Source organism: Anolis carolinensis, chromosome 4 (genome assembly GCF_035594765.1).
Source record: "Anolis carolinensis isolate JA03-04 chromosome 4, rAnoCar3.1.pri, whole genome shotgun sequence".
NCBI classification, from domain to species: Eukaryota; Metazoa; Chordata; class Lepidosauria; order Squamata; family Dactyloidae; genus Anolis; species Anolis carolinensis.
Window position 1 is genome coordinate 202396091 of NC_085844.1, and position 15606 is coordinate 202411696.

General features: G+C 37.8%; 1 protein-coding gene across 1 annotated transcript in view; it reads right to left on the reverse strand.

Moving 5' to 3' along the window:
• cd34 (CD34 molecule) overlaps positions 1–13809 on the reverse strand; it is a 45616-nt gene extending 31807 nt beyond the window's left edge. The window contains exon 1 of the mRNA XM_008116582.3: positions 13524–13809. Within this exon, the coding sequence (XP_008114789.2) occupies positions 13524–13602 (79 nt within the window). The 5' untranslated portion in view covers positions 13603–13809. The remainder of the gene's footprint in view (positions 1–13523) is intronic.
• Positions 13810–15606: the final 1797 nt, after the last annotated feature.

Here is a 15606-nt window from a genome sequence, read left to right on the forward strand (position 1 = left end):
TGCCATCAATGTTTTATTCAGGAGCCTCTTCTAGGTTAGTATATTGAGAGAGACACACAAACCACTTTATGTGAAGAAAAACAAGAAATTGTCGTTTATTTGTATCTGAACATTAAATATGTGTGATGGTTCCATTAACATTTAACAGTAAAGATGCTTAGCGGTTTCATCAAAGGCTTATGCTTTTTTCTTCAAAGGATGATCTTATACCTTTAGTTTCTGTGTAAATATGTTCCTTCACCAAGGATACACAAACAGGACAATTTACTTTTAAATCCACTTTTCCTGGGATTTAAACAGCAACACTCTAGACCAGGGGTCCCCAAACTAAGGCCCGGGGCCCACATGTGGCCCATCGAAGCCATTTATCCGGCCCCTGCAGCAGTTGGGATTATCAACAACTACAGTTTGTAAATTCTGTGGGCATTCAATGTGTGCATTCTGGAATTAAGTCATGAAGAGTGATTGCACCAACTTGCTCTTTGATCACAATATGCTTGGGACAGGGACCTACCAGCATCTCTTATTTACAATGTTCTGCAAAGGCCTATATACTCTTATGGTCCTGTATGAATAGTAATAACATTTTTTTTCAAAATACGACAAAAATGATTTTGCTTCAGGTGTAATCTACATTATTTATTTAACTGTTCGCTTGTTTATTTATTTATTTGACTTATATGCCACTTTTCTCCCAAAGGAGGGCTCAAGGCAGCTTCATACATGATATACCATATGGTATATGGAAGATGTTCCCATATAAGTAAGAATATTTTTCTTATTTTCCTTTAAGAGCTTGAATAATGGACTATGGATTCTGGAAAACAATTTGGACATGAGATCATGACTCGGTATTTTATATGGTTTTAATCCGTTTAATTGATTATATGTGTTTTAATTACTTAAATGTTTAGATTGTTTATATTTTGATGAGATGTGTTTTATTGTTTACTTGTGTGGCATTGAATTTTCGCCGGATTTGTAAGCCACTTTGAGTCCCCTCTGGGTAGAAAAAGGCAGGGTACAAATGAAGCAAATAAATAATAAAAATAAGTACATTATGCAACTGCAGCACTCCCTACTCCAATTATCTCTTCTCAGAAGTGTTACAATCTACTATAGATTAAAAAATGAAACAGGGAAGTCGCAGATTGGGTGAAGGTGGAAGAGACATTAGGTGAGGCTGGAGTATACAATTACATGGGGAGCTTCCGGCTCTTCTGAAAGTGAATAGAGGTGAGTCAAAACTATACTGAAATGAAAATTGACCACATGATTTTAATTTTCTCAAAAGTAAACAGAGATATAGATATCCAAAAATTTTTAATAGCTGCTAAAACTGCATATAAACCACTGAGCTGCTGAACTTGCTGACAGAAAAGTCAGCAGTTTGAATCTGGGGAGCATGGTGAGCTCCTGCTGTTAGCCCCAGTTTCTGCCAACCCAGCAGTTCAAAAACATGCAAATGTGAGACAATCAATAGGTACTGCTCCAGTGGGAAGGTAACAGCGCTCCATGCAGTCATGCCGGCCACATGACCTTGGAGGCATCTACGGATAACACCGGCTCTTCAGCTTGGAAATGGAGATGAGCACCAACCCCCAGAGTCGGACACGACTAGACTTAATGTCAGGGGAAAACCTTTACCTTTTTAAGACTGTATAATTCAGATATGTGGTGAATCAGGGATGATGCCGTCTAGTCCTAATTGTATATACTAGATGTTCAAACAGTCTATACCTGCATAAAGCCCATATACAAAGCAATGATCTATGACCCAATTAAAACATTATTCCAGCATAACTCCTCACAGACCTGGAAAAGGAAGTATCAATTACTGCCTTATGTAATATTTTTTCTCTTCTCCTTCAATATAATGGGCTGATTTCGAATCTGGTTGGCATATGGGGAAAGCTTTCATTTCTCAAAACCATAATATCCCCGATATGGCCATGGGGTACACGAGGAAGCTACCCATCAAATTACCTCTCCCCAAATGTCTGTCTTTGTTGTTATGTCAGTAGCAAAAGGAAAAATAAAGGAATGGTAGGGTAAATGCATTGAGAAAATGGTAAAATGCTAACAGGTGACAGAGAAAGGGCAGAATATCTCAATATCTTCTCTCAAAAGAAAAAAAGTACTAAACATGGGGGGAATGGAACAGATGCCGCCATGGGAGAGATGCAGCACAAAATGGGCAATGGGGCAATATAGTTGAATCCTGTATTTTGCATGGGCCCCTTCTGGGCCCCTTCACATAATATGCTTTTTGTGTAAAATCTGGAACTCGGAGAGATTTCACCGATTGGGTCTTTTCACTTGTAATGAAGCTTTCCTCTATGCTTATTCCTTTCAACATTACTCAAGCATTATCATTTTTTCCAATTAGTCATGTTGCCTCATGATATATTAATAGCACAATAACTTCAGCTTAGCAGCTTATATGAAAATAAATTAATTAAATGCAACAAAACACTCAGTGCCTGGGAAATTATTTGATAACAGTTATTTTTTTCACTGATATATTTTTTAAAAGTAACATAAAATTATTGAAATGGGTAGAGGGCTTATTTTGAAAAAAATAATTTGACAGGCCTATTTTAAATTATTTATTCAGTTATAAAAAATCATTTGAAAATTCAGTTATGGCAAATAAATGTAGGCCGCTTCCTATTTGTAAAACCTAAACCTAATCAATATGCATCTAAGTTTTGAAAAAAACTGAAATTTTTATATTAGTATGAAGAAAGCCTCAATGTTTGCAGAAAGCTCATTTCATACTAAGCTTGTCTTTCTTCTCTTAAAAAACATAAATTAGTACTAAGAACCACGGTGAAGAATTGTAAGCAATACTTAAAAGCTTAAAATGAAGGTTATAGGAATGAAATGAGATTACAAGGAAAGAGACAGGATTACAGAGCATACAGACAAACACTAATAATGGTATTATATCTCTGAAAAACTGGTATTGGTAGATTTGTTTAAATATAAAAAATTTTTAAATAGAGTGAACGAAAAACCCTCACACTAAAACAAACTATTAATCCAGGTTACATTGACATGAAACAGATATATATATATATATATATATATATATATATATATATATATATGATGGATGGACACTCTAAAATATACAGTCATTATATTGATTGATCTGATTTCAAGATATGCTCAGCATGCTTCATGATAAGACATGAAAAATTCTGTAATCTACTAATAACTTTTTATGTATACAATTGTCAGAGTGCATGATAGAGGACTCTTCAATTAATTTGCACCATTTATTTGTTGTGAACCCAAAATGCTCCAGTGGAGAAAGCTTTTTTCTGATGCCTAAACAACTTGCATTGCAAGCTTCTTGTTGTTTATTCGTTCAGTCGCTTCCGACTCTTCGTGACCTTATGGACCAGCCCACACCAGAGCTCCCAGTCAGCCGTGGCCACCCACAGCTCCTTCATGGTCAAGCCAGTTACTTCAAGGGTAACATGCATCCATCTTGCCCTTGGTTGGCCCCTCTTCCTTTTTCCTTCCATTTCCCCCAAAATCATTGCCTTCTCCAAGCTTTCCTATTTTTGCATTATATGGCCAAAGTACTTCATCTTTGCCTCTAATATCCTTCCCTCCAGTGAGCAGTCGGGCTTTAATTCCTGGAGTATGGACTGGTTTGATCTTCTTGCGGTCCAAGTCACTCTCAGAATTTTCCTCCAACACCACAGTTCAAATGCATCTTTCTTCCTTCGCTCAGTCTTCTTTATGGTCCAGCTCTCACATCCATAGGTTATTATGGGGAATATCATTGCTTTAACTATGCAGACTTTCATTGCCAGTTGCATTGCAAGCTAGTTATAAAAAATGAATTGTGGAGACCTTGTTTCCTAAGAACAAACGTGTTTAAATCAACAACAGACGGCATGATTTCATTTTAAAGAAAAAGTGAGGAAGTCATTGCTTCCATAAATGCTATGTGTGTAGTTGTTTATGTGGGCATAAACAGATACCTTACCACAATACAATGACCTAATTCTTCATATGTGTCTTCTGCTAACGAACAATACACAAACTTTTTAAAACTTTTCCAGAGTGTTTTGAAATTACCAGAATTTGTTGGCAGAGATTTTCATCCTGATTTGCACTGATCATAATATCATGGTCTTGGTCCTTCCAACTTCCCCCAACATTTCCCTCCACACATTATAATTTAAAAGTACATATTAAAAATTCTTTGTTATTATAGCCTAAGGGCTAATGTTCTGTCCAAATAACGTGCGATATACCAGCCTGTGTGGTATTCGCCCAAATGTGTATAGTTTTCTACACAGCTTGTTCTTATTTGTTTTTGGAAGTGAAAAGAATACATTAGCTCTAGGTTTGCATGTTGTCACAGAAGCCAAGTAAACACAATAAACATGATGTAACTCACATCTGGGCAGACAACTCATGGAAGAATTACATTAAAAACACTCTGATTTAAATCCTCTAATTGTTGTTGATGGGAAAGAAATAGGTCAATATTAATAGTGACTTTGATAACAACAGTGTTGATGAAAGGAAACTAAACTAGTGTGTGTGTGTGTGTGGGGGGGGGGGCTAGGCCCTGCCGAGTGCACTTCCCCTTGCTCACTCACTCTCACTCAAGTGTGAAGGAGGAACTAACGAAATATGGGAAGCATAAGGAGGGCATATGCGGACTCACTCACCTGGGTGGTGGATAGAAGGGGATGGGATATGGAAAGTGGGAGTAAGAAGAGTATACGGGAACGTGGTAACACAGTGGGTTAAACTGCTAGGTACAGGAGATCTGCTGACCAGAGGTTTAGCAATTCAAGGCTGCAAGTCAGGATGAGCTCCCGACTGTCACCCCTGGCTTCTGCTAACCTAGCAGTTCGAAAATATGCAATATAAGTAGATCAAGAGGTATCACCTCGGCAGGAAGGTGAAAAGGCGACCATGCAACATGGTCCGAGAAGTCTCCGGACAACAGGCTCCTTGGTATGGAAAAATGGAACAAGAGCACCTCTCCATGGCTGGAGCTGAGCACTGCCTCCAGATGCTGGAGATGAAAAAGGGAAGCCTTTATTTTTGTCTGTCTATTGTATGTCGTTATTCACTATATAAAAGGCATTGAATGTTTGCCTTATATGTGTACTATAATTCACTTGAGTGAGTGGAGAGGAAAGGGTGGGAGGAGGGAATGCATGTGCATTTCCTTTTCATTCACTCCCTCCCTCCCTCCCTTGGATGGGAAGTTGAAAAGGAATGGAATATGGGGAGCAGGAGTAAAGAGGCCAAGCATGTTCCCCCTCCCACTTAAGTGAGAGAAGAAAAAAAAGGATAGGGTGGTGAAGCTGTAGGAGGGAGGGCACATCTATTTCCCCACTCACTCAGGAGAGGGGAGAAAAAAGCAGGAAGAAGGGGTGTAGTCTCTGGGATGGATGGATTACAATGGTGGAGCGGAGGAGAGAGCTAGCAAGGGTTGGCAGGGGTTATAGTAGTGGCGGGAAGAGGACAAGGGCAAGGGCATCAGGAAGGGGCTGTGACAGTTGCTCTTATGGCAGTAGTCTCAGTGGGTCTAGCATAATAGGGACAATGAATCTGGACTGAGTGAGGCCTACCTGTCCCCTTAAGTCCAGGCTTAATAGTCACCTACCTGCTACTCTAGGTCTCCTCTCATTGCCACTATCCTGCTCACCAGCTCCAGTGGCAGCAGGAGGGTAAGGTTTGCAATCTCCTTTAGTGTCATTATCTTTCTTTGCCTTTTCTTTGGGAAGGATAACAACACAGAATTCTTTAGCATTAATTTTTGTAGGGGGGCTTAAGATATGTGCAGTTTTCCACTTTCCCTATGAATGTTGGGAGCTGACTGTATTTTATATTTCCCACTACCTTAACAAAGCTCAGAGCATTCTTGGGGATCCATCTCACCTGGCATATTCTTGCTATCTGGCAAACGGTACAGGGTGACAAAGACAAAGACAAACAGACTGAAGGATAGTTTTGTCTTAAAACTGTGGCTATGTTGAACTCTGTGGTTTCGCATTTAGGTGGTATTGGAGGCTGTGTGGTGGTGGTGGTGGTGTGTGTGTGTGTGTGTGTGTAGGGATGGATGTGTTGTTTTGTGGTATGTGCAGGGGAAAACATGTAATTTTTGTTGTGCAATAGCACAATGACAAATAAAGCTATTCTAATTCCATTTCCTTTAAAAAATTCATTTACAGTACTGGGTTTCCATGGCTTCCTGAAGGCAAACAGCCACTTGACAGAATTATTTGTCCCGAGGCAAATAGCTACAGATATATTACGGGATTTGACCTGAGAGATTCAAAGAAAATTTTGCATCTTTGCCTTTCCAGTTCAAATAACAGACTAAATAGAGGGAAATAGAAAGGTTATAATCTTAATTGGATGAAATTGTAAGCCTTGGAGATAACAAAGAGAAGTGTCTGTATTTAGCTTTCTCTGTATCGGTTGTGAGTTCACCATTTTTATACTCCCTAAGAACATAACAGGACGCCATGACTGAAAGCGCAATCCTATACATTTCTAGTTAGGTCACAGTGAATGAAATTATGAGTTAGTCCCAGGTAAGTGATGTGTAGAATTACAGTGTTAACTTCAAATCTCTTTGTGTTGACATGAAATATAAAGATTGTTGAAAGATGCAAAGATACACTGAAGCACACACTTCCCCCATTTCAGGTAAATGCATCATCAGTTGGCACTGTGAGGGAATTCTGAATGATAATGAGACACCTTTTAGAGTTTTTGCCAGCTTTTGACACTTCGAACTCTATAAATGTGCTACATAAATGTTAAGAACCATTATTCATTGTTAGTAAAGCTATTCACCTTTTAAACTACATACAGTGTCTAAATTTTAATGTCTAATAAAGAGTAATACTCAATGTATTACTTCCTGTCATACTGCCAATCATCTTCTTGTGGTGAGTGGCAGAGACTGATATTGAACAGAACACTTTCACAACTTTTATTATATACATCTAAAGAAAGATTGACTCGGACCAAGGAAAAAAACCTCCATGTCAATCCTTTTCCCTGTTCCCAGTGTCCAGCTGGCCATACCACAAATATCCCTTGGATGCCCTGAGTGCCAAATATCAATATGGGCCATATCTGGGATTTCTCTTTTCTCTGCTATTTCTTTTCTAAGTGTGATATGGGATAAACATTTACAGTTGAAACATCTTCAAGTCATGACTAATTGTGAGTAATTAGAAATGCAATGTATTAGTACTGTAACTATTTATGAGTAACTCCGAGTTCATATAACCAATTCCTTTCTCAGTAACAATAGCTTCCAAAGTTTTCCTACCAGTGTTATAGAACGGAGGCTATCTTCTGTCAATTGTCTGATCTGCTCCTGCATAATTCTGGGGAATGTAGTTCAGGGCAGAGCCTTTGGAATTCTGAGCTAGAGAGGCCGTCGCCTTCCCTAAACTACAATTCTCAGACTCCATTCTATAACACTGGTGGGAAAACGTCCATCAAATCTCTGTACAACAACCACTGGAGGAACAAAAGAAATGTACAAAGTGTCCGCCATCAAAAGCTTGGGAAAATTATGGTTTTCAACTACAAATCCTAGTGATCGCACTGGTTGGGGAATTCTGGGGATCATAATTTAAAAGCAAAATGTCTAAGTTGTACTATGACCACAGCCACCAGTATCTGTGGTTACTCTCCCAGATGGAACTTGGGGAGCATCTACAAATCCCTGAAAAATAAGGGAGGCTTGTTTTCTCCTCCTTATTTCAGTCTTTAAAAGTGGTGAGGTTGTGTTTGTGGTAATAAAATGTGAAGAAATTGCACTTTTCTCAAATAGGTAAAGGTAAAGGTTTTCCCCTGACATTAAGTCTAGTCATGTCCAACTCTGGGGGTTGGTGCTCATCTCCATTTCTAAACTGAAAAGCTGGCATTGTCTGTAGACATCTCCAAGGTCATGTGGCCGGCATGACTGCATGGAGTGCTATTACCTTGCCACCAAAGCAGTACCTATTGATCTACTCAAATTTGCATGTTTTTGAACTGCTAGGTTGGCAGAAGCTGGGGCTAACAGCAAGAGCTCACTCTGGATTTGAACCGCTGACCTTTCGGTCAACAAGTTCAGCAGTTCGGCGGTTTAACTTGCTGTGCCACCAGGAGCTCCTTTTCCCAAATATCCTTACTTTAACAAAAAGAAGTAAAAACAGAAGAGAAAGAATGCTTTCTCTTCCTGAGTAGCAACACTGATCTTTTTAAAAGTTTGCTCATATTCTCTATAGTCATTACTTAGAGTAGGTCCTGTCTGGGTACAGTGATACAGAAGTCTTTGGTGAAATTGTCCTAAGTTGCCTACAGTCCATGGAAAAGAGAAGGACATGTATACTTGTATTTAGAAATAAAAGTATATTGTAAGGTTAAGCCTTTTGTGGGGACATAAGGTGTATATAAATGAACATACCTTCACTGTTTATGCCATATACCTGTATAGCATTTTGTAACAGCCCAAGAACAGCAGAACAAGGCACAAATTATCTTGCTGCAAGGCAAAGATTAGTAAGAACAAAGATAAATCCCCCTTGTCTGAAAAGGCTCATCCATAAATACAGATTAATCCCTGATGGTCTCTAATCCATGGATATATTTGTGGGAGTTACCCTGGTGCTTGATAAGACATAGAGAAAACGTATCCCTAGAAATATATCTACACACATCTGTTTCTGAGAAAAGATCCTAGAATTCTGGAATCAATTTCTGAGGCTCCCTGTTCAGAGGCTCGTCATTCAATAATGATGCTTTACATTAGTTCTATATGGACATTGTTATATCTTTCAGAACAGTCACTTGAAACTTTAGATTGCAGTCTGAAAAGTAGTCTTCCGTCCCTGACCTCTGACACTGGAGAGCCTCCTATATGATTGCAGTATTATAACTCTACTGGAGTAACAGACTGAAGCAAAAAAATAATAATGAGCGAACAGAGAGAATGTGAATTGATTCATCACCTCATGCAGCCAAAATAATATTGCATAAACACTATGGTATGCTAGCAACAGTGAAGATTTTCATGTGCTTGACGAAATGGGAAACAATTGCTTTCCCAGCAGTTATAATGAACACCACCTTTGGGGACACTGAGAAAAGTTACTCATGCATCTTCAGCTTTGCTCTTCTGAAGCCATGTGGCAGGAATTCAGAAGGGTGGAGTTCTCTTCCCTCTGGAAATATCTGATAAAACTCCACTGCTTCCCCCTCCCAGGCTTTTTTTCCTCTTCCACATGGCCCCAGACAGGATAAGGGTGTGGGCTTCTGAAGTCACGAAGGATGCAAAGAAGAGGGCGAAGAGAATGTGGGAAGGAGAGAGGACGGCAGCACAAACCATTACATCATCCTGTTCAGCAAGAAGCACATTCACCTAATCAAGAGCCAACCCTGTTTGGACACAAGTGATAAAAGAAGATTTTTTGTTGCTTTGGCTGGAAGCCTGCTGCATCAATAGTCTATCTTTCTGCCAATGGATGAAAATGTGAATTTTGTCAGCATTCAGAGTTTTGCAAACTTTGAAACTTGACTTTGAAAAAACAAGCTAGAATGTGGTTGATATCAAATGATATTTGGATATCTTCATTTAAAATGTAGTTTCATTTAGGTTTCTTAATTTGATGTCTAGATTATTCTTACTTTATTATATGTATTTATTTAAATGTTTATTACCTATTAGATCCAAAAAGTGACATTACAAATTTTCTTCTCCAGACAGAAGTTAAATTCATTTTAATGAATATACCACCGGATCCACACATTTCAAATGAAACTAATTTTTATATCTCAAAACCAAATCTAGTATACTAAGTCTGTAACCTGTTGGAAATTTTAGGCTCTGGCTAAGTAACAAAGTAAATATTGATACTTACTTAGCATAGTAATTTAAACTTCCTTTGGGACCATCTCAACAATATATCATTATGTATAGATGTGTGTGAAATTGTCACATGCTGCAACCTACAGACTGGCCTCAATTCAATATGTAATTCCACCAAAAGTGGACTCACTGAATCAATAGTCTAAGGGTCACCCAACACATATGTAAGTCCTACAGTTTCAATAGGTCTACTTGGTTGCAACTACCAATTGGATTTAGGTATTTGTATACTTTTTCTTTCCCTGAAGTCCCTACCCAATAGCTGACTTCTCGTATTTGAAAGATCTCTTGTGGTTACTTTATACAAACGTGTGTTTGTTATTGAACACACTCTCACCAGGGGCCTATACACCATTTTAAAACTGTAGTATATGATACATGATAACCATTGCATTTGGATAATGGTAGTTGCTGGCTTTAACATCAGTGAGGTGATGGATCATGCTCTTGGTTTCAGTTCAAACCTGAAGTTCAGCACAAATTTGGAACAGATTCACTGTCCTTCTGACATTTGAGCCATCTGTCACTATTGTCCTCATTACTTTGTAATGACCTGCTTTTACATGTGAAAATATAAAAAGCCCATTTAGACAGTGCCTCTTAGACAAACATTAATTTGGATTTGTTATGATTTGTGTCTAGTCTAGTATTTCTACCAACCCATTCACCCTGCAATCTTGAAGACTGAAACGTATCTAAAAACACATATGCTTGTCTAAATGCGATTCTCTGTATTTGTACAATGTTCTAGGTGTCACACATCACCCAATCTGTAGTGTCATCTTTGAAATTTGACATAAGTTATATGCTTTCACAGTACATTTCCACTTGACAACTGGGAAATTGACACCAAAAGTGAGGATCGTATTCTCACTAGAATTCGTGGGAGTTGATAATCATGGCATCTCAGCTTATTTCAATTTCAATTATTTATACCCTGCCCTTCTCACCCGAGGGGACTTAGATATAGCTTAGATATTTCCCAGACCAGATCAATGTATGACTTTGAATGTGGAAGATATTTTCCCAATTAAAACTTTGCTGTATAAATGGAAAAAGTCTAGCAAAACCTATGATGAACAAGACTGATAGGCATTCACCAGTATTGGGAGGGCCATATATTTTGCATCTACCTTCACAGCAATCCATGGATGTGATTGAGCCTACCTATCTTCAGATGTGTTAGTATCTTTTTCAGAGGTAATAATAATGTACTGATTTTTCTCAGACAAAGGTTGCTTTAGGTGTGTGGTTAATGTGTTGGCATGCTTCCTTGCTAAAACAGCAGCCAAGTATTTATCCTTGTTTTCATTGCTTGAGTTATGGAAGATCTAGCACGTAATGTGTGTGTATTTATCAAAACAAAACCAACCAACCAACCAGCCCTTCTAACATGAAAATCTAATCTTAACTGATGAGGATGTATCTAAGAAGCCAGGCAGACACACTTTTTGTGTCTGTTTCCAATACTGCTTTGGCTATGACATAGCGCTGTTCAGGTACACATTTCTAGGCAATATGCCAAAGAAGGCAACATGTTATTAACATATGGGAGAAGACAACAAGATACGCAAGTATAAAATATTGGTGATAACTTCCTTGAAAACTGTTGCCAGATATGAACCAAAGTACAAAACAACATCCTGCACACTACTTCTAAATGGTAAGAAAATGACTTGCTGGAAGGTCTCTTTAACCTCAGTCTTAATCTAGCTCTAGGTATTTTGTAGCTCATACAAATTAGGAGCTACATCCAATGTAATATGAGTGAAAATGAAGATGAAGATGTTAATAGGCATTCAATTGTACTGAACCATGTACTTGTAAATCTTCTACCTCCCTGGATCAGGGGTAATTGCATGGATTGAAGTATGCATTGAAGTGAAATCTTTTGATGGCTAGAGAGAGATTTCAAAAGATTATGATGTATTCCACACATAATTTGTGGACATTTACACTATTCCACAAATGATAGAAGAATGTAACAATTTCCTGTATAGTTAGGATGATTGTTTAGCTTTGTTACCTGCAATATTAACAAATAAACTTGAGCCTTCATATAACCTTTATGTGCTATATGTGAATGTTGTTAATGTAAGGCATAACGTAGAAGAAAAGTCAGCTGTGTTCTGAAAACAATGTTTATTTTAACTCACATTATTGAAGACTAAATTAAGCAGCCACCTTTCTAAAACAACTACATGATATCCTTTAGATCAGCATTTCTCAACATGGAGGTCGGGGCCACTGGGGGGGGGGTAATGAGGGGGGTGTCAGAGGGGTTGCCAAAGACCATCAGAAAACACATATTTCTGATGGTCTTAGGAACCCCTTTGGCAGAGAAGGCTGAATGTAGGTGAACTACAACTCCAAAACACAAGGTCAATGCCCACCAAACCCTTCTAGTATTTTCTGTTGATCATGGGAGTTCTGTATGACAAATTTGGTTCAATTCCATTGTTGGTGGAATTCAGAATACTCTTTGATTGTATGTAAACTATAAATCCCAGCAATTACAACTCCCAAATGGCAAAATCTATCCCCCCCAACCCCAACAGTATTGAAATTTGGGCGCATCGTGTATTTGTGCCAAATTTGGTCCAGTGAATGAAAAGACATCCTGCATATCAGATATTTATGATTTATAACAGTAGCAAAATTACAGTTATGAAGTAGCAACAAAAATATGTTTGGGGGTCACCACAACATGAGGAACTGTATTAAGGGGTCATGGCATTAGGAAGGTTGAGAAACATTGATTTAGATTATATGCGTAACGTATATTTACATGTTCCTCTCCACTCAATATTTCCTTCAGAGATGCCAGATGAGCACCTGGACCTAAATGCTCTTGGCATTAAAACAAGTGAGTCAGTTTTGGATTGCTGCTACATATTTGCACTCAATATACCATGTTCAGTTCAAGAAGTGACAATGTAACATTCCACTTGGATTATTATACGTTTCAAGAAATTGTCTCTGACAATAAGACAATAAGCATTAATTCTGAAATATGACTTTTTTTTTAAAGAAAAAGAATATGAGTTGCTCAATGATAAATGAATGATTTAACAATGGTTAGTATTAATGATTTATTACTTTTTTAAAAATAAAAAAACTAAAGAACTAAAACCAGACAACTGTAGTTGTCATTACAAAATTTTCAAATGCTACATTGTATTGGCCCTCTGCTGTGGCAAGGTTACTCTATATATAAACCTATTCAATAGCTACCTGGATTGGGATTTTGTATGATAAAAAGAGTGCTCAATAACAACTCTTGGAGTTCTCTGGTATGGATTATTGCAAAGCATTGAATAAACTGGATGCATCTCATATACTTCTCTATACCATGTTTATATGACAGTAACTATATAGTGCTAGAAATTTGAGTATGTCTATATATACACCAGTGATTTGGGATTGTTAGTGGTGGGCATGTATTCTCCTTCCTTCTATGATTATAGTCTGTGTTTCAAATGTTCCAGCAAAAATGCATTACAAAATGCAAGTTATAGCAAAGACAGAATTAAATTAGCAATTTTCTTTTTTATGTCTGTGCATAGCAGCAATTTTTCTTTCCTTCATAGTGAATACTCACCCAGCAGGCTCAACACACAAAATGCTGTCCAGAAAAGCTGCCTCTTCTTCATTGCTTGAAAAGTGCACAGTAACATCATCCCCAGTGGTGAACTCTTTAGGAGTGCCTATGATCAAGCTGAATGTCTTTCTGAGTGCCTCTTGCCTGTTAGTTTTTCTGCAGTGCTGTTGAAGCTCCAGTGTTACTTCCTTTTAGCTCAAAGCCTCTTGAGGTCAGTACATTGTGGGATAGGATTCCCTTCTAAAATACGTGTTTGTGGCTCAAGATTGGAAGGTGGAGTTTTTAGAAGTCTGATCTCATAGCTTTATATAGTTCAGAGCAGCCTCTCAACATCACATTGTTAAACTTCCTCGCCACTATATCACAAAAGCTTAACTCTTTCCTGGAAGTTTTTTTTTCCATCATAGACAGGTCAGTCCTGGAATTTAAAACTATTCTAAATAAAAATGGGAGGAGAAGCATCCCTTCTAATTTAATTTTTTCTATGGTAATGCAGACTTCTTAAATACAATAGTAGTATGATTCATACCAATATTGTGAAAGCTTAGTATAGACACCAAATCCCTGGACAGATATACAACACTGAGAAAACTGTGATATAATAATATACACTCATGATTCCAGAGAGTGTCAAAAGAAAGGAGTAATTTCATGTCCATTTGAGTTGCTGTAATATAAGACGGAATGCTGCCTGTAGTGGAAATCAGCCTGCAATTTAAGGACACATTTTGGAAGAAGCAAATTGCAGGCAAAATATCATTTATTAAATCAGTGGCATGAGCCTTATTTAACTGAGGTTTAGGGCATGTAACCACTTGTGATAAAACAGATGGCTCAATGTTCCTGCATTTCTCATATTTTCAATAATATTCTCCAAATATTTTGCTAGCTTCTTTCTTATATGTACAAAGGATCAGAAAACATATTTGAGGGTTCTTTACACATATAGCCATTCTGCATGCTAACTTGCCATTTATTTTAGATCCATTGTGACTTTCACATAAATCTTGTTTTAGATTATATTTCTGCCTTAACTGAAATAGTGTGTGAAGAGTATTAATAGGTTAATACACATATATGAAGTGCGTTTATCAATTAGCCCATTTACCTAGATTTGTTTACTATGACTAGGACATGGAACAATGGCTTTAAACTACAGGAAAGGAGATTTCACCTGAACACGAGGAAGAGCTTCCTAACTGTGAGAGCTGTTCAGCAGTGGAACTCTCTGTCACAGACTGTGGTGGAGACTTTTAAGCAGAGACTGGATGTCCATCTGTCGGGGGTGCTTTGAATGCGATTTTCCTGCTTCTTGGCAGGGGGTTGGACTGGATGGCCCATGAAGTCTCTTCCAACTCTACGATTCTATGATTCTATGATTCTATGACTAGCAGGGATTGTCCAAGATCTCAGGCAAGTTCTTTCTTATCACTGCATTCTTTTAATTGGAGATAACAGTTGAAACAAAAATGTTTTGTAAGCATACTTTCATTTCATCTTTGAATGCATGTACACCTCATCCCTGATTAAAGTGTGCATGTGTGCAAAAATAAATACATATACATATATGTACACTCTGGACATTTGATTGAATGGTGTGAGCTTATACTGTCTAAACTCATGCAGAATTCTGTTACATGAAGGGGTGAGGAGACAGGACACTAAATGTAGCTGTCTGTACCCCGTTTAGCATGTTTCAAGTGATAATTTAAATGAAAAAAGGCAATGATGGAAAAAAACAAAGAATATTCTAGTCTGAATGTAACATACTTCCTAGGTTTGATAAATGTAAAAAAAGAAATTAGAAAATCTGATCAGGAATGACTCACACAATGTCTTATTTGGCTTGAGAGGTATTTTGGGAAAGGGATACCTATTTAGTTCTAAATAGACCATGACTGCACAGCCTAATAAATAGGTGGAAGTTCTCAAAATGGCCGATAATCACATAGGTGGAATGCAGTTGGGGAAGCAATAGTTCATGAGTTTGAGAAAGGTTTATTCCTGTCTTTTCAGATAATGAACACATCACTTTCTACAGGATTTCTTTTTCTTTTCTTTTCTTTAAAATAACCTTGCAGCT